Source organism: Miniopterus natalensis, chromosome 13 (genome assembly GCF_054644295.1).
Source record: "Miniopterus natalensis isolate mMinNat1 chromosome 13, mMinNat1.hap1, whole genome shotgun sequence".
Lineage (NCBI taxonomy): Eukaryota > Metazoa > Chordata > Mammalia > Chiroptera > Miniopteridae > Miniopterus > Miniopterus natalensis.
The window spans coordinates 2,054,976-2,074,812 of record NC_142093.1 but is presented as its reverse complement, the minus strand read 5'-3'; the positions used below and the strand labels follow the sequence as shown (position 1 = coordinate 2,074,812).

The window sequence follows — 19,837 nt, the reverse complement described above, 5'->3', positions numbered from 1 at the left end:
CCTCACGCTCTGAGTCCCAAGGAGCCTTTTCTCCTGAACAAGCCGTGCCCTCCCCCGACACGGCGTCCCCAGGCGCCAGCGACCCCACAGCGCGGGCGCAGCTTTCCCGAGGGGCTCTCCCCCCCCACCAGCGACGACCAGACCCCCGCACGCCGGCTCCGAGGCTCGGCCGTGGGGGTGGAGGGTCAGGTAGGGCGGGGACAGGGAGAGGGGCCTGAGAAACATTCGGAACCCAGACGTTGACTCCACGCGAGTTTTATTGTAACCGCTCAGTGAACTCCTGCGTGTGCCCACCTGGGTCCAGTCACAACCCAGCGTCACAGAAAAGCAGAGCACGGCCCGGAAAGAAAGCAGGCAATCACCCTTCAATAAACACACTTGATTTATTTTGTATAAAAGGGTTAAGTTTACAACCAAACTTTTATAAAAAGTTTAGCCCGAATAAGTACATCGTTACGCTTTGAACGCAGAAATACACATCTCTGCCGCTGTACAAGGAAACTCTAGGGAAAGAGTTCACGAGGCTTCACTCAATATACATATATATTTATATATAAATATACACACAGCATTCAGTAGGCTCGAGTCAGAAAAGGTCATTTCTGACCAAAAGACTTCATTTAAGGGACTGAACGCTGGATCCTTCTGATAGTCACGCTCCACCTTTGAAAAAAAAAGGCAAAGTCTGCTGAATTCGGGCAGTTCCTTGTGATTTTCACGTTTTTGCTCCCCACGGTGGGAACAGCATATAAAGAACACCTTCCGACGGCAGGAAGGGCATTAAAAAGTCTTTTTCATAAATAACTAACATCACCGTCCGGGTCAGGAGGCGCCCCGGGGAAGACGATCTGATTCTTCTTAGTTTTGCTTCCATTTTTTAAAAGGGTCCATTCGGCCTGCTGTCCGTCTTCCCGGTGAAATGGTTGAAAAATAAGTTCCTGCGGATCGGCTGTTGTGCAAAGAAGAAAAGAAAAGAAAAGCCACGACCACCTGCAAAAGATTGCGAGAGAGAGAGAGAGAGAGAGAGAAGGAGAGAGGCGAGTTCAGGAGAAGGCGACCTCCGGGCAGGGCGGCCGGCTGGCGCCAGGAGGCAGCCGCAGTTTGAACATCTAACCAAACACTCAGAGGCTGGGCGGACCCTGGCGTCCAGATGCAGCCCACACTCGGCCTCCACGGCGCGCATTCCACAGGAACGCGGGGAGCCCGGGAGGACGCCGAGGCAATCTTCCCCTTGGATCTCCAGCGGCCGGGCTCGCAGGCGCCAGCCGGCTGCTTGGAACAATTATTTGATTGAAAACAGCCCCTCGAGTTCACAGATAGGGAAGTCGGATCCCACATCACAGGGATCCCAGGCTGGCCCCGGCTCAGGGCGGCCGGCCCAGGCCCACGGGCCGGCTGGAAAGGAGGGTCCCCGTGGAATTCCTGGCGATAAGATTAACTGCCCGGCGGCTAGCACCTCATGGCACCAGGGCCGCAGCCAGGGCCGCGCGTTCCCCACCGGAGCCAGTACACGCTTTCCCCGGCCACCTTCGTAGGAAGTTACGGGCATTTTTTAATTCTTTAAAGGAAAATGCTCGGGGATCTTGAGTTACCAGAGCTAGGAGCCCCACCCGCAGACACTGCACTACCTTTAGCACATGGAAGTGCACTTTCATTTGCTAAACCCATTTTTTCTTTTTTTTACAGATACACAAGACCCCCCCCCCCCCCCCCCCGACAGACAGACAGGAGAAAACACTCCAAGGGGCAGTTTGGCCGCCGGGAGCCTCGAGCTGACACTCACCGTGTTCTCAGCCACAGAGCGCTTTGCTGTCATTTGTCATGAACTCGGAGGGGAACTCGGAAGCCTGGGGGGGGGGGGGCAAAGGCAGGCGTTAGACCTTCGAAGGAGAAAGGGGGCCCCTCGCCCAACGCGGTCCTCGCAGCGGCAAGTTCCCTGCGAGGCGCTGCTGCTGCTGGAACTCGGGCCAGAGACGGGCGCAGCCGCCGGTTCGCGGCCGCCCCCCTGCAGCACCTCCGCAGGACGGTAGGGTCCGGTCGCTGACCACGGCCGCCTGGACAATGGGTCCGGCCCGGGCGAGCGCCCGCGTGCGCGGCGGGGCAGCGGCGGGGGCGCGGGGTCACTCACCTGCAGCGACAGGATGCTGATGTCCGTGTTCAGGGTGGTCAGCGGCGTCCTGGCCGCCGGGCTCTGCCCGGGCCGCTGGTGGTGCAGGCTGACGATGGCGGGGTGCGAGTCCAGGGCGATCTGCAGGTCCAGGATGTAGTCGATGACGTGCTGCAGGATCTCCATCCTGCTCACCTTCCGGTCCTGCGGGATGCTGGGCACCAGCTCCTTGAGCTTGGAGTAGCAGTCGTTCATGTTGTACAGCAGGCTCAGCGGGTCGTCCGCGGGCGCCTTGCGCGCGATGCCCAGGCTGTGGTCCGCCGCGCTGCTCTTCCTCGCGGACCTCACCGGGCTGAAGGCTTTCATGCTGACCGCGGGGCGGGAGGACAGGCCGGGAGGGAGCGCGCCGCCCGCGGAGCCGCCAGCGCTCGGACCCGGACGGGCTCGGAATGGAGCGGCGAGCGCCGCGGGCCGCCTTTTATCCGCGGTCGCCGGGGCCGCGCCGCTCGGCTCCCCTGCGCCCCCATTGGCGGAGAGCGACGCGTCCGTCAGGCCGGGCGGGCGCGCCCATTGGCGGGTCCGGGCGCGGGGCGAGCGCTCGGCTCTTCCGCGTTTGCAGCCAATCCCCGCGGGCTGGGCGGGGCGGCGGGCGGGCCCGGCTGGGGCGGTAAATAGAGTACAGAGCGCGCGGGCGGCGGGGCGGGGGCGACGCGGGGGGCGCGGGGTCCGCCAGGGTGGGGGAGGGGCCCCGGGATCCAGGGGAGCGTCTTCATTCTAATTCCCGCCGCGGGGCCGGGCCCTCGCCCGGGGGTGCCCCACCCCGCGGAGCTCTCAGCGGCCCCGGAATCGCGGCGCCCGGGCAGGTCGTGCGCGGCGGGGGGAAGGCGCGGTTCCCGGCCACTCGGGGCGCGTCGTCCACGCGGGAAGCGCTTCTGCACAAAGGGGGAGACGCGCATAAGTTTGCCGCTGGCCAGTGACGCTGGTGGAGCGAGTTAAAGCTACGTGGAAAAACATAAAGAGCCCACGCGCGCATCCCAGGACCCATTCGGTGCGGGGACCCGCAGCCCCGAGCCGCGGGGGGCGGTGCTGTAACCTGAGCGGAGCGCGCGTGGGGCTGGAAACCCAGCGGGCGGCTCAGGGGCTCCAGAGGCGGGGGCGCGCGGGAGCCTCCTCGAGGACTGGGCGGAGCTGCTGCGGTGACCCCACTAATGGGGCGTCGGGCGGAGCTGCTGCGGTGACCCCACTAACCGGGCGCCGTTAGGACCACTTGCGCGTGGGAGCCGTGTTTACGGACACGCGCGGTGAGGCTGCGGGTCTGTGCCCTGCGCAGTAGGTGGCCAAGTGACGTGACCGATTCCGCACAAATAGCGATTCCCGGTGTCCCGGTCCAGCACCTGCAGTATTTTTAAAGCTTTGCGACGGGTGGGTGGCCCATCGGCCAACATCTTCACATTATATTTTTTAAAAATTCTGTCTTGTATGAGGTTTGGAATCTGTTCAGCACTAGGACTGAATGCAGCAGCTTCAGGCCCTCCCCCCCTTTTCTCCCCCCGTAAATCTTTAAAAACGCATTCCTGCAGTCTCAATTTTTTATAAGTTTGCAGCTCTTTATCCTAATACTTTTCAGTTAATTCACACGGAATTCCAGCTTCACTGAAGACCACAGTAAATTAGTTGTGTGTTTTGAAAATCAGGCTTCTCCAGAATACAATCCGCTGGAAAACCCGAGCGCACAGAGTGCTTACAGGAATCTTGTTTATTTTTTGTCTCCATCTCTCGCTCCTTAGCATTTAAAAAGAGGAAGGGGGCAGAGCCGGAGGAAAGGCAAAGCTTAATAACCAGGGGACAGTATTTTTTTCTTCCTTCAATTAATAATTCCTCAGCTGGTGGGCCTGCCCCAGGGCTTCTCCTTGGGGAGGCAGAGCGGGTGGTGCTGGGATGGGCGTCACTTTCGGACAACCCAGCCACTTCATTTTGGGAGACGGAGGTGCGGGCTCCTGGCCGGGAGAGGAGCCCGGGCTCCGGGCCCTGCGGAGGCCGCCGCGTCCCTGCGCCCGCAGAGCTCCGAGAACCGCCGCGCCTGCGACGCTGCGCGTCTGGAAGTGATTTACCCCCGAGGCCCCCCCAGCTCCAGCCCTGTGATGGACTTTGTGTGCATGTGTTTCTGTCACATACGTGCCACAGAGGAACAGATTTTGTTTTGACACTATTTTGGTTCATGATGTTATACTCTGACTATTTTACAATAATAGCCAATGTAAACAAACATCTTTGGGATTCTCGAGTTTTTCCTCGGGATCCTTGGACACCGCGGCTCTGCGATACCGAGGCCTTCCTGGCTGCCCCCCAAGGACACCTTAGGCTGACCCCGCGCCAGCCCCATTATCTGCCCTGCGGCCGGCTCCGGGCGGGGCGGGGGCACCTGACACCCCGGGAGGCGCGTTCAGGCAGCGCCCCTCCCGTGGTCACTCCCGCTCCCTGATGTAGCAAAACTGCTAAATATGGAGAAAGTTCTCCAGTGTTTCTCTTCGCGGCCCGTCGGAGTCCAGGGTCGCGTGCGGCTCCCGGGCCCGCTCCCAGGCTCTGCGAGATCATCTTGGGGGACCGCGGGGCTGCCCAAGTTAAAGACCCTAAAAGGGCCCTAGATGCCGGCGCGTGGGCCTCAGCCAGCCCACTGGAGCTACTGCTGCAGCCGCGCGGGCGCGTCTCGGGTGGGCTCCTAGGCGCTGCGAGACCTGTCGACGGGCCTCTGCGGGTTTGCACCTGAGGCCTGTAAAGTTCAAATGGTCGGCGCTGCAGAAAGCGCCCTGGATTTGCGAGATGCGTGGGTGGTGGGCAGGTGCGAAGGGCTTCCGGTGGGGGGCCACCCCGCCCCTCCTTTTAAAGCGGCTCGCGCGCCCTGGGAGTCCCCCCGAGCGGCTCGGGGCCATCGCGGGCGCTCAGCCCCCAGCGCGTCCAGCCCGCGCGTTAATCAGAAGCAGCCCGGGCCGGGCGCGCGTGATGCAGCGGGGGGGGGGGGGGGGGCGCGGGGGGCGCCTGCGGGGGAGGGGGCGCCTCAAGGTCCCGCCGCACATCTGGCCCGACGGGGAGCGCGCGCCCCCCCCCCCCCGCGCGCCCGGTTCGCTCTCGCAGCTGCGCCCGCGCCGCCCGCGACCCCCCGAGTGATCCCTGACAGGTGATGGATGGGCGGCGGCGGCGGCGCGCGGGCCAGGCCGCGGCGGGGCCCGAGCCGAGCGCGGAGCAGACTCCGCGGCGCCAGGCGCGTGACGCCGCCCCTCCGCGCGGCCCGGCGGCCTTGTCCTCGCGGCGCCGCTCAGGCGGCTGCCATGGCGACCGCGCCGTCACCCCGCGCGCCCCGCCCCGCGCGCCCCGCCGCCCGCGCGCACCTGCGGCCGCCGCGCGTCTTGAGTTTCCAGCGATTGGGGGGAAGGAAGGAGGGCGCGGGGGACGAGAAAAGGGGGCCGGGGGCGAGAGGGAAGAAGGGACCCCTCCCCTCGCCGAGGGAGGCGCGCGCGGCGCCGAGGTGGCCGGAGCTCGAGGCTGGGCGTCGTGTTCCCCGCTGTTGCGACGGGGGGTCTTCGGGGCGGGGCCGGCCCGGGAGGGGCGCTGGCGAGGTGCGCTGATCGCTTCGGGTCCTACCGGGGATGACTGGCACTGGGCTCCCCAAATACCTTCGGAAGATCCCCTCCCGCTCCCCCGCCCCCCTCCTGGGAACCCGCGGAGGTTGCCCTGAAAACGTCCAGGCTCCAGAGCAGCGCCCTCCGCCGGCCGGGGGGGCGGGGGGGGCGGGAGGCTGCGCAGCCCCGGCGCCCCCGTCACCACGGCCGAGCGGGCAGAGGAGCCCGAGCCCCTCAAGGCTGCGTCTTCCGCGGAGAACGTCAGGAGGCCGGGCACTCCCGAGGCGCCTGGGCCGCAGACGCCGCCCCCGCCCCGTCCGTCCCGTCCGTCCCGTCCCGTCCCTGCTCTGTCTCAGGGGAAAGTCCCCACTTCCCCTCTCGGATGCCCACGTCCCCGGCCTCCGCACCCCTCGAGGGGGCCCCTCTGCAGCCGGGGTGTTAGCGCAGCGGTGGGTCGCGCGCGCTGGAGAGAGGCCCGGCCCGGGGTGCGCCCCGCCGCCCCGAGGCGCGGGCAGTGACCCCTCCCGGCCCTGTTATCTGGGGTGGCAGAGTGTGTTGTGGTTTTCGAGGAAAAGGCATCTGGATTACATGAGGATTCCAGTTTTTGCTTTCTTTGTTTATTTAATACCTTGGCAAGAGGGAGCCCTCGCCCTGGAACCAGAGAACCGAATTTGGGCTGAAAACAGCCTCGGATGGGGCGCGAGGAGAGGGGGAGAAGGGAGCAGAGCCACGAAGAGCACACGAGGGGATGTTGATCCCCCAGTTGGGGTGATTTCGGAAGACCGGCCCGACCCCTCCTTGGGGCGCACAGCTGATCGCGTTCACCAAGCGCTTCAGCCGCCGTCGAGGCCGAGCAGCCCTCGGCCCAAGTCCGGCCCGGTTCCTTCGAGGATTCCCGCGTCCCGCCGGCCCCGAACCTCACGAACACCCGGGGAAACGCGAGCTGAATCCCACTGCCTTCAGCCGCCCGAGCTCCTGGAGGGATCACCTTTCAGCTCCCTGCCTTCAAAGAAAGCAGAGTTTGGGGAGTTCGGCGGCGGGGCCGGTTAACTCCCCGCACTGCAAATATTTAGTTACAAGCGCTGAGAAGTGCCCCGGTTTGTGGCTGTGTTTGGCTTCCACAAAGGGTTTTCCTGGGACTTTTGTTCCGGTCACCAAATGAAAAAAAAAAAAAAAAAAAAAAGAAAATTAACTTGAGCGAGAGATAACGTCTTGGAAAACAATCCCGGGCCGCCCGCGAGCCGGCGGGCGCGGGGCTGGCGTCGCCGAGTCTGCACCACCCGGGTGGGCGCGGCGCGGGTCACCCCGGGGACCCCGGCTGCCGGCCCCCCGCGCGCACCCCGGCCCCCGGGGCTAACCCTGGGCCTGTGGGAATCGGCGGCGCCCTCTCCCGCCAGCCGCAAGGGCCGGCTCGTCCTAATGTTGTAACTCAGCCCCAAAAGCAAAACCCCAGGCCCTGGCTTGCGAGGCCCTAACAAGAAACACATTGTGCTTTTTGGCCCAAACCACGTTCGCTCCCCGGCCTCGCGGCTCACGCGCCAAGTCCATGACTTCAGTGGGGAGGAACCCGCCCGCCCCGACCGCGCGCCTCCGCCTCCCCGGCAGCCCCAGCCCGCCGCCCCGCCGCAGCCTGATCGGGGGCTCAGGGCACGGAGGGGGGGTCCGTGGACACGCGGGGCTTCCAGCGGTGCCAGCGTGGGAATGCTAATCACTGTCCTCTCAGGCGGGCTGGTGGAGAGGCTTGTTCTTAAAATAGTTTGACACCCTGCTCCGTCCCCTACCCAAGTCTTTGAGGGTTTCACTCCCAGATGCTGTCCCCCCCCATCCCAGTTAGAGGGGAATCTGCAAGTCCCCAGGCTCACTCCTGTCCCGTGTCCTTGCCGCCCTGTCCGCTGGGGAGGGGAGAGGACCCAGGGCTGCATCCTCCGGGAGGAGAGGGCAGTCCCTGGGCACCTGTGGTCAGCGGGGGGACCAGGGGCGTCCTGCCATCTTCCCAGTGCCGCTGACCCTCCGAAGCCCCGGCCTTCTCCGTTTCAATGCCTGGGCTGACCGTCGGCCGGACCCTGGAGGAAAGGCGGTGCGGATTGTCATGCATTCTGTTTAACCAAGTCTGCGTTTCCCAGGGTCTGAGCGAGGAACACAGAGACATTCCATTTCGAAGAAAAAAGAGCAGCACCGTGGCCTGAGGTTAAACATTCACACCGGGCAGGATACAGGATAACTAACCGTTTACAGGCCTGCTCCGGGCTCAGACAGCCTGCTCTTCACTGTGACCCGCCCCCACTCCTCCCAAGTTAGGAAAGGCGGGAGCTGTCCCCATCTTACAGAGGAGGAAACAGGCACAGATGAGCGACAGGTCCCTGCGTGGCCCACACTCCCTAGGACAGCACCCTGTGATATACAGAGTGGTGCGAGCTTCGCCCCGGGTGGGGTATTGATCACTTTGCCATTTTGAAATTTGTTCTCACCTTCCTCAAAGTTCACATTGAGTGGCTGCGCTTGACCTTTCATTAACAAAAGTTCAGCTGAGATCTGAGGACTTTTCAGACCTTAGTGTGTGTGAGATTCACGTTCCCACGCAGAGTCCCGGGGCCCCCTCTAGAAACTTCGATTCGGGAGACAGCGCCCTGAACAAGCCCGCCGAGGAGATGCCGATGTGGTGTGGGGACCACACTCTGACAAGCCTCAGGCGCACAGCTGGCCCTTCCGTCCACCCTGCAGTTGCTGTGGTTGCTCACAGGGTGAGATTGAGCCACCTTGGCCCCCTTGAGGACTTGGACATTTGTTTCTAGAAAACGCAAGAGTACCGGAACAGTTTATAACATTTACCCCCACTTTCCGTTTCTCTTGTGTCCTGTTGCTCCAATACCGTTTCTTTGATCAATTTCTTTTCTGTCTCAGGAGCATCCTTTGGACACTCTTTCATGGTAGGTGGGCTGTTGACAAGTTCTCTTAGTTTTCCTGCGTCTGAGGAAGCCTTGCTGTGCCTTTGATCCCTAAAGGCTATTTTTGCTGGGTATAGAATTCTGGGTTGGCATTTCTTTCCCTTCAGCATTCGAGGTGTGGTTCCATCTCCTCCGGCCACCCTGACTCCTGATGGGAAGTCAGCAGTCACTCGAGTCACGTTTCCCTCTTTGGACAAGGTGCTCCTTCCTTCTCCGCTTCCTTTATCTTCGGTTTTCAGAACGTCTCCCCTGATGTATCGTGGCACGGATTTCTTTGTGCTTTTCCGGGTCAGGGTTCTCTCAGTTTCTTGACTCTGTAGGTTTCAGCCTTTTGCCAAATTTGGAAAATCTTCAGCCATTATTTCTTCAAATGTTGTTTGTCAGCCCCACCCTCTGTCCCCTCCTTCTGAGCCCCCGATGACAGAGAGCGTCACATCTTCTGTGACAGTCTCACAGGCTATGCTTGTTATTTTTTTTAAGTTTACTTTCTGTGGCCCCGGGTAGGTATTTTCCGTTATCAGGTTCATGGATTCTCCCCCCGTCCTATCCATTTTGCTTTTGAGTCCATCCAGGGAGGTTGTTTCTGTTTTTGTTTTGACCATCGAGCTTTTCGGTTCCAAGTCTCCACTTGCATTTTCTTTTGTCGTTTTATTCTTTGCTGAGATTTTCTTTTGCTGTTTGATCATGCTGATAGTTGCTCATGAAAGACTTTTTTTGATAGTTGCTGTAAAATCCTTATTGGTTCATTCCAGCTTTATGCCAGCTCGGCGTTGGCTGCCGTGGGCTGTCTTTCCGCTTTCAGGTTGAGCTCTCCCTGGTTCCTGGTGTGACATCACAAGGGAGTTTCGATGGTGACCTGGACATTTGCAGTGCTGTGAGAATCTGGATCTGATTTAAATCTTCTATGAGGCTGGGGCCTCTGTGGACACCACCCTGGCGGAGATGGGGAGAGGTACCTCCTTGCTGCTCCCCATGTGGCCTCCACAGATACTGCAGAGGTGGAGGCCTCTTACCTCGGGAAGGTGGTGCGCGTGCCAGCTGCTCACTCAGCCTTCCCTGAGACCACCAGTGAGGAAGGAAGGGACCCTGACAACCACCGAGGGAAGCAGCCAAAGCTTCAGGGGCTCTGTTTTAGGGGAGTGAGAAGCTGAGGCTCAGAGAGGTTAAGTAACAAGCTGGAGGTCACAGAGCGTCTGAGTGTCAGGATCGGGGAGCAAAGCCGGGGAAGGAGAATCTGCCCTCTCTGCTCCTTTCAGTCCAGTAGGGGGACAGTAGCAAGGAAAGTTATCCTCTGGGGGAACAGAGTGACAGAAACCCACAGACAACATTTCCATGTCTGCTGGGGGAACCACAGGAATGAGCCACTCAAGCTCTGCCTGTGGTCCATTTAGAAACGTAATTATTTATCATCAAAGTAAATGAGTTCCTTCACTTTCGAATGGAAGCCACACAATGGAGAGATCAAGGACAAGATTCTAAAACTACCCGATTCCAGTGATCTTTGCATTTAGATGGCAGCGAAGTTCTGCTTTTTGTTTTTACTTGGTACCAGTGTCCTTGGCCCTGTCCGCCGCCCTGGCTTCATCTCAGCCACCTCCCCTGTAGGGAGAAGTCTAGTAAGTACAAATCCACATGACCTGTGTTTGGTAAGCGCTGCGGTGGTTCCACCGTCCGTGGAGGCTCGGCTGCCCTTCAGCTCTGCGTCCACCCTCCGCCTCTCTGTCCCTCCGTCCCTCCGTCCTTCCGTCCCTCCAAGAGAATGACTGTGGCCCTGCACCTGCCCGGGCTGATTTGATGACCACCCCCTAGGATTTCTCTGGATGACTGACTCAACATGACTCAGCAGCCTGACTTGTAGGGGGGCCGGGACAGTTTACCGCACAACCAGCATATGGTGAACATTCACACTGTTTAGCAAAATCATTGTAAATTCAACACACCAGGGGGAAAAAAAGGGCCCAGATTTGCTCACAGCCAAACTGGAGCCATCAGCTCAAGGATGCAGAGGACACGTGGAAAAGCCATTTTCTCCCTGGGCCAGTGGGGGACGGCTCCCAGGGGTGGCCCCGGGAATGAAGGAGCCATAACTCGGCTTCTGTGTGGAGAGGGGCTAGTGGCTGTGTCTCCTCCTGGGCTGTAAAATAATCAGCCGCCAAGAAACAGCAGCTCAGATGGCTTGATGTAATTGCCACTGTGGCCGAATCAGCTTATTTATTTGGGGAGAAAGGTACAGTTTATTCCAAGTTGTTAAGCTTAGTGAACCTTTAGCTTCTTGCCTTTTAAGTGGCATGAAAGCGTGGCTATTTACAGAGGACGTCGCAGCTCTGATCCTTGGCTGTGTCCACAGATGGGATTTGAGTGCCGAGCCCTGTGGAGAGGGCCTCTGGCCTCCTTCCCCAGAGAGTGGAGAGTGATCTCCAGGGTCACTGCGCCCACTGACTCTTCCCCGGGTCTCCAGGGTCACTGTGTTGAGCCTTCGCTTACAGAACAGCTTCTCTAAGCGCTGGTCTGGGCCGGCCCCCTGGCCCCTGGATGGTTTCTCGGTATTTGGCGATCATGTGACGAAGAACCACACTGTTCTCTGCAGCTGAAGTAGTCTGTTATGAGTGAGAGAGATTTTGCTTTTTGGGGCATGGAGTGGAGCTGGTCTTGGTTCTGTTTGCTTAGTGTCTTGCCTTTGTGCTGAATGTTTGAAGGGTCTGGGAGTGAGGACGGGGAGCCAGGTTTGCCTGTAGAGGGGGCCGACCCTGAGGGGTGGCCGGAGGTACTGCAGGTTCAGCCCGGCTCCGGGTTTCTCACTGAGCCCAGGGGTGAGGCGGCTTCATTCTCATTCTCTCTGCTGCCGACCTGCTCTGGTTCTCAGCCTAGCTCCCGAGACCCTCGGAACGCTCTCCTATGATAAGCTCCTGAGGGCAGGGCCTCGTCCCCCTTTCACTCCTGTACCCCAATACCTGCAACAGTGCCTGGCCCAGGGCGTGTGAAGGGATGAATGACGGTGCCCTTGAATGCAAAATGCTCTGTGTCAAAGTCTATTCACTGATTCTCAATTAAAAAGAAAAGATGGGTGCGCCCAGTTCCCCCGAGTCAGCGGGAGCGGGTGCTGAGTGGCCTGTGTGTGCTGGAGAATGTTTGGCTGAGAAGGGATCCCAAGCGGAAGACAAAGAGCCTGGCACTGACCCGGGGGGGGGGGGGCACACAAGCCACCCCAGGCTAAGCCCAGGTCTGTAACCATTTACGAGTGGATTTTGACCGTCAGGGACTGGTACCAAATGTTATGTGATCCTGCAGGGCTCAAGAGAAAACTAGTCATTGATTTTTTTTCAAAAAACTGTGATACTCACGTGGTCTGAGTTTCGTTCAGTTGTTTAATTTTTAACCGACAGTAGCTCCCTTGAGTTTGTTTCTTTGGTTTTTGCCCAGTTCTTTAGCAAAGGGGAAATTTGCTCTCGATGGCCGCTCACCACAGCAGAGAAATGGAAAAACAGCGGGGCCCAGTCTCTGCTCTCGTCCAGAGAGCTCGCGCACAAGGCCACGCGGCGGACACACACACGTGGGACACTCGCACGGGGCTCCACAGCCCCAACATAAGATGACAACGGATGAAAGACCCGCGACCCGTTCACAGGTATCCTTGACGTCATAAGAAACAAAAGACCTGGATGCATGTGCTTCCTTCTCTGGAATGAAGACCGACGTCAAGTATTGATTGATTTATTTGACACAAATCTTCTACGTCTAGAAGGCTCTACGTTTGGCCTGAGAGAGCCAGTGTCCCAGCACCAGGTTGCCGGCTATGGGGTGTCTTTGGGCAATAGGAGGTCCTGGGTGGGGAGAAAGGTGTGGCACCCAAAACCCAGGGAGAGAATGGTGCAGTGTCAGCTAGTATTTGGCTGCTTTAATCGACCCAGTGCGTGTGGGACGGGAGATGCAGGGGCCAGCCTGCCCCCAGGCCCCTGGCTCACACCTTTCCCAGGGCCAGGCCACACCCAGCGGGCAGGGAGGCAGGCGCAGTGGGGACTGTTGGGGACTGAGCCTCCTGTTGCCTTGCCCAAAGGTGCTACACTTCCAGAAATCTTAACGGGGAATGTTACCACTGCCATTTCAAAAGGCAGGGGGACACTCATTTCCTTTTTCATAAGTTTTAATGTCGCTCCTTTAAAACTTTATTCCCCAGGAGGAGCACGCCTACGATGCCCTGAAATTTCCGATTTATCACCTAACAGGAATCAGCATTTTCGGAGCTAGCCCACGGCTGACCAGGGAGCTGGGGATTTGCCCCAGAGGGATGTGCCACTGAAAGTTGCACTAAAATGAAAATCTTAATGTTCAGCTCCCGCTTTCGCCTATAAAACCAGTCCCCCCACCGTTCCCATAGGCTCTTTGTCCAGCCGGCACAGCGTCGGGTCCTCCTGGCCTTCTCGGTGCCCAGAACCTTTCTCTCCTCCTGCTGAGTTAATGGTCTTTTAAAGAAAGGTTAAGGAATTGGGGTTATTTAATTGGGGGAAAGGTTGGGAGTGATGGAGGGACGTCCGCAAGTGTTTCTCCGGATGACGAGAGGCCTTAGCCTGCTTGCTCATGTCCCTTTCGGCACCAAGCCACCCAGCTTCACCCCCAAAAAGGAGTGTGGCAGGCAGCTGTGAATTATGGGACATCTCTGCCCCTGTGCGTGCTCCCACTAGATTGAAAGGAAACGCAGGCCCAGCCTCCTGCCTGAAGGGGATGCACACCTGAGACGGGATGTGCAGGGGAAACCGAGCCCCCGCTGTCCGAGCAGGCCGGTGGGGTGCTCAGGCCCGGGGTGTGCAGCAAAGCCGGTGTTGCTGGGCGGACAGGGAGAGCCTAAGGCTGGTGTGCACACTCGACCCTCCACTCCGGGTTGGGGCAGGAGAGAGAGAGCTGAGGCGGGAGCCGGCGGGTGGACAAACAGTGTGACAATCAGAGCCTCGGAGCCTCGAGGGGCAGGCTGCGAATTTCGCTATTGTCACATATCTTTCAGAAGAGACTCACCAGTATACTAACACCTGTGTGCCCGCTGTGGGATAGACCCGTTCATTCGTTCATTCATTCATTCGTCATTCAACTTGCCCATCAGCGAGGTGGCAACTACTGAACAGGAAATTAGGAAGCAAAGATGAAAGACCAATTTGTAGGTGAGTCGGAGGAACAAAGGTGTCCATTGTAATGCGAAATGGCAAGTTCCGAGGGAGGGCGAGCCCGGGAGCTAGGAAGCCTGGAGCGGGGGGCTTACCCCAGCCCGGGGAGCGGGAGCGTGGGCTTGGGAGACAGGACTTCCCGGGAGGTGGGCCTTGGAAGAGGTCGGGGCGGCGGGGATTTCTAATAACAACAGTGAGGTTGGGTAGCCGGTCACAGCGCACCGGGGGCTGCTGTAAACGCTTAGGCGGTTACCTTAGGTGCTCCTTCCTCCCGAGGTGGGCAGTGCTGGTTTCCCTTTGGCTGTGTGAGCGTGGGGAAGGGAATTCAAGGAGAGAAATGGGGAGGGGGTGCCGGTTGGGGGCATTGAAGAGCCCGATGCTGCTCCCACAGGTGGGACCTCAGGCCAGGCCCGGTCCTGGAAGACTCGGGAGTGTGGAGCTGCTCCTGTGGCGGGAAGCTCCTTGCAGGTAAGCACCTCCCCTAGGTGGTGAGTGATTCTGAAGCAGGCGGGTAACGAGGTAAGACTCGGTCTTCAGGGGGATCCCAGGAGTCTGGGTGGAGGGTTCCCTGCAGCGGGCGGAGGAAGAAAAACTGGCCGGGGAAGGAGGGCCGCAGTGGACAGGAGGGGGGGGCGTCAGGACACGCCATCAGCTCCAGCCCTTGCTCGGAAGAAGACATCGAGGCGCAGGGTGGGCCTCAGCAGTGCAGCAGGCACCGCATGTTGTACGAATCCAACGCAGCTTTCTCGACTGCGAGGTGAGCAGGCTTCCTGCAGGCCACAGAAACCGAGTGTGACCTTTTGCCTCCCCGGCTCTGTGGTTCTTGTCTAAACCTTTCCATCCACCCTGCAGGCGACAGTTGGGTCTCTTTCAGGGTCAGGGGAGGGAGGAACCCTTTGCTCTGAGCCTGTCCCTTTATGTTCTGCGTCAGTAGGTGTGTGTGGGCTGAGTGGAGAGCCAGGCTCCTGGCTCACGAGGCTCACTAGTGGTTCTGGAAGCAAAGCCGGCCGCAGAGACTGCTGCTGGGGTCCCAGGAGAACACCAGGGAAAAGCCGACAGGCCGTCCCCCCCGTCGCTCGGGCGGAGGGTGGGTCCCGGGCAGTGCAGTTTCCTGCGAAGCCTAGTCTCCCCCGTGTTGTGTGGTCAGGCCTGCAGGACTAAGTGGATTTGCTTTTACCTAAACACACATTTTAAATGCTTAGTTGCTTATGGTGAGTTTTGTTTAAAATGAGTTGAAATCAGAACCTATGAGAGAAATTTAAAATCTTCCTTAAGCTTTGAAAAGAAGTTCGCTTCCTGGCCAGGATCCAAGAGTAAGAAACGGCACCTAAAAGGTCATTGTCTTGACAAGTTAGGAAGGGGTCAGTAATGACAGAAGAGAAGGGTCTTGACCGTAACTCGTGACAAGATGCAAAGGTGGACGGAGGGCTCAGGAGGAAGCCTGTGCTGAGAGCTGGGGGGCTCCAGGCATAGCCTCAGAGTGACCCCGAGGGGCTGCTTGGCCCTGCCCAAGGGCTGCTTGTCCTGTCTCTGACTGTGCCTTTGGGGAAAGTGCTGGCCGCCACCACAGCTGGCCTCGCCCCTCCCTTTTCCTTTGAAACCTGCCATCTAATTAATTCCCAGTCACCCCCATGCACCTTCTTTTGATGAGCCGGGAGTCGGGGGCCAGCGGCGGCCTCTGCGGAGCCCAGCCCTCCTGTGATTGCACTTCCTGCCCGCTCCCGCTTCCCGCAGGATGCACACACATCCGCTGGCCCGGCCGCTCTGGCCGTGGGCCCCGTGCGTTTGAGGAGCTCCTCGGGGACAGAGGAAAAGGGTGTTGAACGGTATTCAATGCGAAGGAAAGTCTCCGGCTCCTAAACCAAAGTGTTGAGTTCAAAGTGTTTTGATTTTCCAGAAGGTGGAGGGACTTTGTAGGCTGCTGGAGACCAAGACGGGAACGAATGAGCTGTAGGTTCAACTCTTTCTCCTGTGTTGCCTTCTTTTTTTCATTTTCCCCAGAAATAGAGTGATTTCTTGAACACACACACACACACACACCCCTGCACAAATACCCCCAGCAGCGATCACATAAAAAGTTGCCTCTGAACAGTGACAATCAGCCAGAAACAAAGGCAAAATCAGTAACACTGGTCCTGTCTTAAGAAGTTCAGTATTTTGTTCACCAAGGATGTTTGCATTCATTTTGATTTCTTAAATATCCCATTAAAGTATGATTTCTCTTGATCACTGAGTTTTTTGGCACCCCCTTCAGTTTTGCACTCAAGGCCTCGCCAGTCCTCCCTGTAGTCCTAGCCCCAGGGCCGCCCCCCTGAGCCAGTAACTATCAGGGTCACCTTAGCACAGATTCATGGATGGAGGTGAGGAAATAGACGCGCTCAGGCCTCCCCTGACCCCTCTGCCTGACCCCCCTCCATTCTTTATCTGACCAAATCTCCTCACCCTTCCATGGCCTGCTCGAATGTGCCCTTTACTGGTAAGGCCTCTCCGGCCTTGGAGAAGCCCCTCCCCCACGCTCTCACAGCACCCGCTCTCACCCGCGCTCACCCACGCCCACCCCGCGCTCACCCGCACTCTAGCCCCCAGCCCCCCGCGGGCAAGTTTTGCCCACGCCCGCATCTGTCTTTCTCGCAGGTGGGAGCTCTTCAAGGCCCAGGCACTGCGCTTTGCTTATGTCCTGCATGGTTTTCCTAGTATGTGGTTGATGGGTAGCCACTGAGTGGTTAACATGGAATTAGTGGGCACTAAGATGGTTTTCTGAGTATTAATAACTGAGTTAGAAAAAAGTAACTGGCCGAGTGTGAGTCCTTCCCTTGTTCCTGGGACCCTGGGGCCCTCCCACCAGCCGGTCCCCTGATTGGCAGTTTCTGGGGTGAGGCCAGGGCGGGAAAGGTGGTTCACCTGGGAGTGCGAGCCTTTGGAAGCCGGGGAATGTCTCACAACAGGAAGCCTGTGGCTGGGTGGGGAGGGTGGTGGCGGGGCCACCGTGAGGAGCTCATTCAGCAAATACTTGCTGCCCAGCTAGAGATGCGATTGAGATAAGAGCCCAGCAGTCAGGCCACAGGTGGAAAGGACCGGAGGGGGCGGGAGAGCTGGGAGCCTGCGGCGCTGCGAGGGGAATGAGGAGGATCTTGGGCGCCGGAAGAAGGAAAGGGATGGATGTGTGACATTGTCCCAAAAAGTAGATCTTCGGAGTGACCTGCATGATACTTTCCCTTTAAACTCAGGTCCAAGAAAGAGGAAGTTAGATGCTGCGAGGTTATTGGTAACTCCGGCCAGAATAACTTGATAATATTTTTAGTTTTACCGCTCTGGGATATTTAGGGAAGATAAATAGGTTTTATAATGAGTCTACAGGGCACAGGCTGTTTGGCTATTAAAAGCTGGACTTCTGCAGAAGCGGTGATTTAGGGAGGTCATAAAGAGGGGAACAAAAACAAACAAAAGCAAAAGCAGAGCTAAATCGGAGTCCCAGGGATGAGCCAGGCCCAAACGCAGTGGCCTGAAACAGCACGGCCACCACCGCTTCACTGGGCACGACTCTGAGGGTCTGGAACTGGGGAGAGGCCCTCAGGGGCTGGAGATCCCCAGGCCCTCACTGAGGCCGTGGTGTGGCCGCCGCTGGGTGCTGGGCTCTCTCCCCCCAGTGGGCAGGTAACCCTGCGCCTGGCTGTTCTGTGGCTCCTGCTGGGTGGTGAGGCAGGTAGGCTGCAGGAATGCGGGGAGGAGGGGCCTCTGGAGTGATGGAAGGCAGGGCCCCGGGGGGTTAAGGGTTCCAGCCCAAGTGAGTCAGGGGTTGGCTGAAACCCAGTGCTCCTGGTGACCTCAGAGGAGGCCTAGGGTGCCTGAGCGGCCTGCGGGCTGGCCTGCCCTGTACCAGTCCTGCCTGGTGGAATCGGGGCTGCGGGGGAGCTCAGTGAGAAGACAGCTCTCAGCTCCCAGAACCTGCTGCCTGCAGAGCCCGTGCCGGTGCCAGAGGCGCCCTGACTGGGGGGCACAGCTCCGGGGAGCACCGTGTGCTTTAGGCTCTGTGGGGGTAGCTCCCCAGGCTCACGCTTGCCTGTGTGCCACACCGAGGGGCAGCTAGGGCCAGGCCTGCTGACTGGAGCGGTGCTCAGCGGCCCCGACATGCCTGTGACCAGCCCCGGGAGCGGGAAGGGCTGCTTGCCTGGGGGCAGGCTGAGGTGTGCGGGAAAGAAGGCTGGATTAGGTGATAAACCTGTGGAGAGGGGTTTGGGAAAGTTAGGGAATGAGGGTATTGTCCTAGATCAGAGTCTCCTGTCACCTGGGGAGCAACCCCTGAGGCTGGGACAAGGGTGGACTTTCAGCCTCGCCCCCGCCGCCCAGCCCAGCGCTCTTCCCATGACCAGGAGGGTGAGGGCTGTGACGGGAGCCCAGGGTGGGAGGGACCAGGCCACTTCTGATGTTCACAGGACCCGGGCAAGGGGACAGTCTCCCCTTAGTCTTCCCACCTCCAGGTCTATCCGGCACCGTGAAGGGTCTCTGAGTGGCCCGTGGATACCGAGTCCTCTAACCCAAGCTCCTTCCCACGCCCCACATGAAGCTGGCCCTCAAACTTGGGGTGTTGTTATCAGTGACATGGCTCCCCCTGGGCGATGCACCCCGGGAAGAGGCCTGCTGGGCCCTGAACGGGGTCCAGCCTCGGGGCAGGGGTCTCTGGAGTCCCGTCAGCAGGGCGAGGTTCAGAAGTTGGGCAGCACCCCCCGTGGGCATGGGCGGACCGGTGCTGGTGTGTTGAGAGGCTTCACTGAAAGGTGTCCTCTCGCAGTCCTGGAGGCCAGCGTCCCAGCGAGGGTGTGGGCAGGCCCGGGTCCTTCTGAGGCTGCCAGGGAGAATCAGCTCCCGCCTGTCTCCTTCCTGTTCACAGGGCGGACCCCCCTGCCCATCTGTGTCCAAATCCCCCTTTTTAAGAGGACACTGGGCATATTGGATCAAGGCCTACCCTAATACCTCACTGCAACTTTGTATCTCTGTAAAGACCCTGTCCCCAAATAAGGTCCCACTCTGAGTTGCCGAGGGTTAGGACTCCCATAAAAATTTGGGGGAAACAGTTCAACTCATAACATACCCGCAGCCCTGTGGGGAAGAGCCCAGCCAGGTGAGGGTGGGAGGGGGCCCTTGAAAGTTCAGGATCCAGGGCCTTCTAAAGCCTTGGGGTGGGGAGGGAGGGGAGATGAGCTCAGAGAGGTGGTGGGTCCTACTTAGGAAGGGCTGAGGGGCAGTGGGACATCTCTGAAGAGCCACCGAGTGTGGGGTACACAGCGATCAGATCTGTGCTTTGGAACCCCGGCTCTCAGCCCAGGCTGTGCCCCCACCCATGACGTCAGACCCCGGTGGGACCCCTCAGCATTCCACGCTCAGCAAGTCTGCGGGCGCTGCTCTGGAAGCCTGGCTGGGCTGCCACGTGGGGCCTGGTGGGGGTGCTCAGGGACCTAGCGAGGAGGTTGCCGCAGGTGCCCAGCTGGACCACGTGGAGGGCCTGAGCCCACGTCTTGACTGGGTGGGGTGAGAGAGGAGGAGACCCATTCAGGAGACATTTCTGAGCTACGTCCCATCCTGTGGGTCTCATCCCCAGGGTCTGGGCAGAGGCCCCAGAGGCACTATCTAGTCACCCAGGCTCCGAGGTGTTAGGTCCCCTGAGCCCCACAGCCCCGGAGGGTTGGGGCAGAGAGCTGCAGGGATGCGCTTTTGAAAGGTGCTGAAAGGGAGAGTGGGGCGCTCTCAGGAAGCTGGGGTCACGCTGGCCTAGCACGCGGCGGCCTGGATGCCCGAGTGAGTGAGCGGCTCTGTGCGTCCTGGCCGGTAGCCAGGAATCCATCTCACACCCGGTCCAGGACATTCTATCCAAACCCTCGTTTGAACTTGGACGCAGGAAACAAAATGAAACCAGCCTGAGCACTCAGAGTCCAAAAGGGCCTGGGCTATGCCCTGGGAGCGCTCATGGTCATGGCCGCCTCCCGGATGGCCCACACCTGTTTGCAATGAGTGTGACAT

General features: G+C 59.4%; 1 protein-coding gene across 2 annotated transcripts; it reads right to left on the bottom strand.

Moving 5' to 3' along the window:
- Positions 1-364: 364 nt before the first annotated feature.
- Positions 365-2,551, bottom strand: ID2 (inhibitor of DNA binding 2). 2 transcript variants are annotated; one of them, XM_016199202.2, is made up of 3 exons: positions 2,129-2,551; positions 1,784-1,847; positions 365-990 (listed from the first exon to the last, which is right to left on the bottom strand). In XM_016199202.2, the coding sequence occupies exons 1-2, from the start codon at positions 2,471-2,473 to the stop codon at positions 1,791-1,793; spliced, it is 402 nt and encodes a 133-aa protein (XP_016054688.1). In that variant the 5' UTR covers positions 2,474-2,551; the 3' UTR covers positions 365-990; positions 1,784-1,790. The 2 variants fall into 2 exon arrangements, with proteins under 2 accessions (XP_016054688.1, XP_016054689.1); XM_016199203.2 differs by having other exon boundaries at positions 365-949.
- Between the last annotated feature and the right edge of the window lie 17,286 nt (positions 2,552-19,837).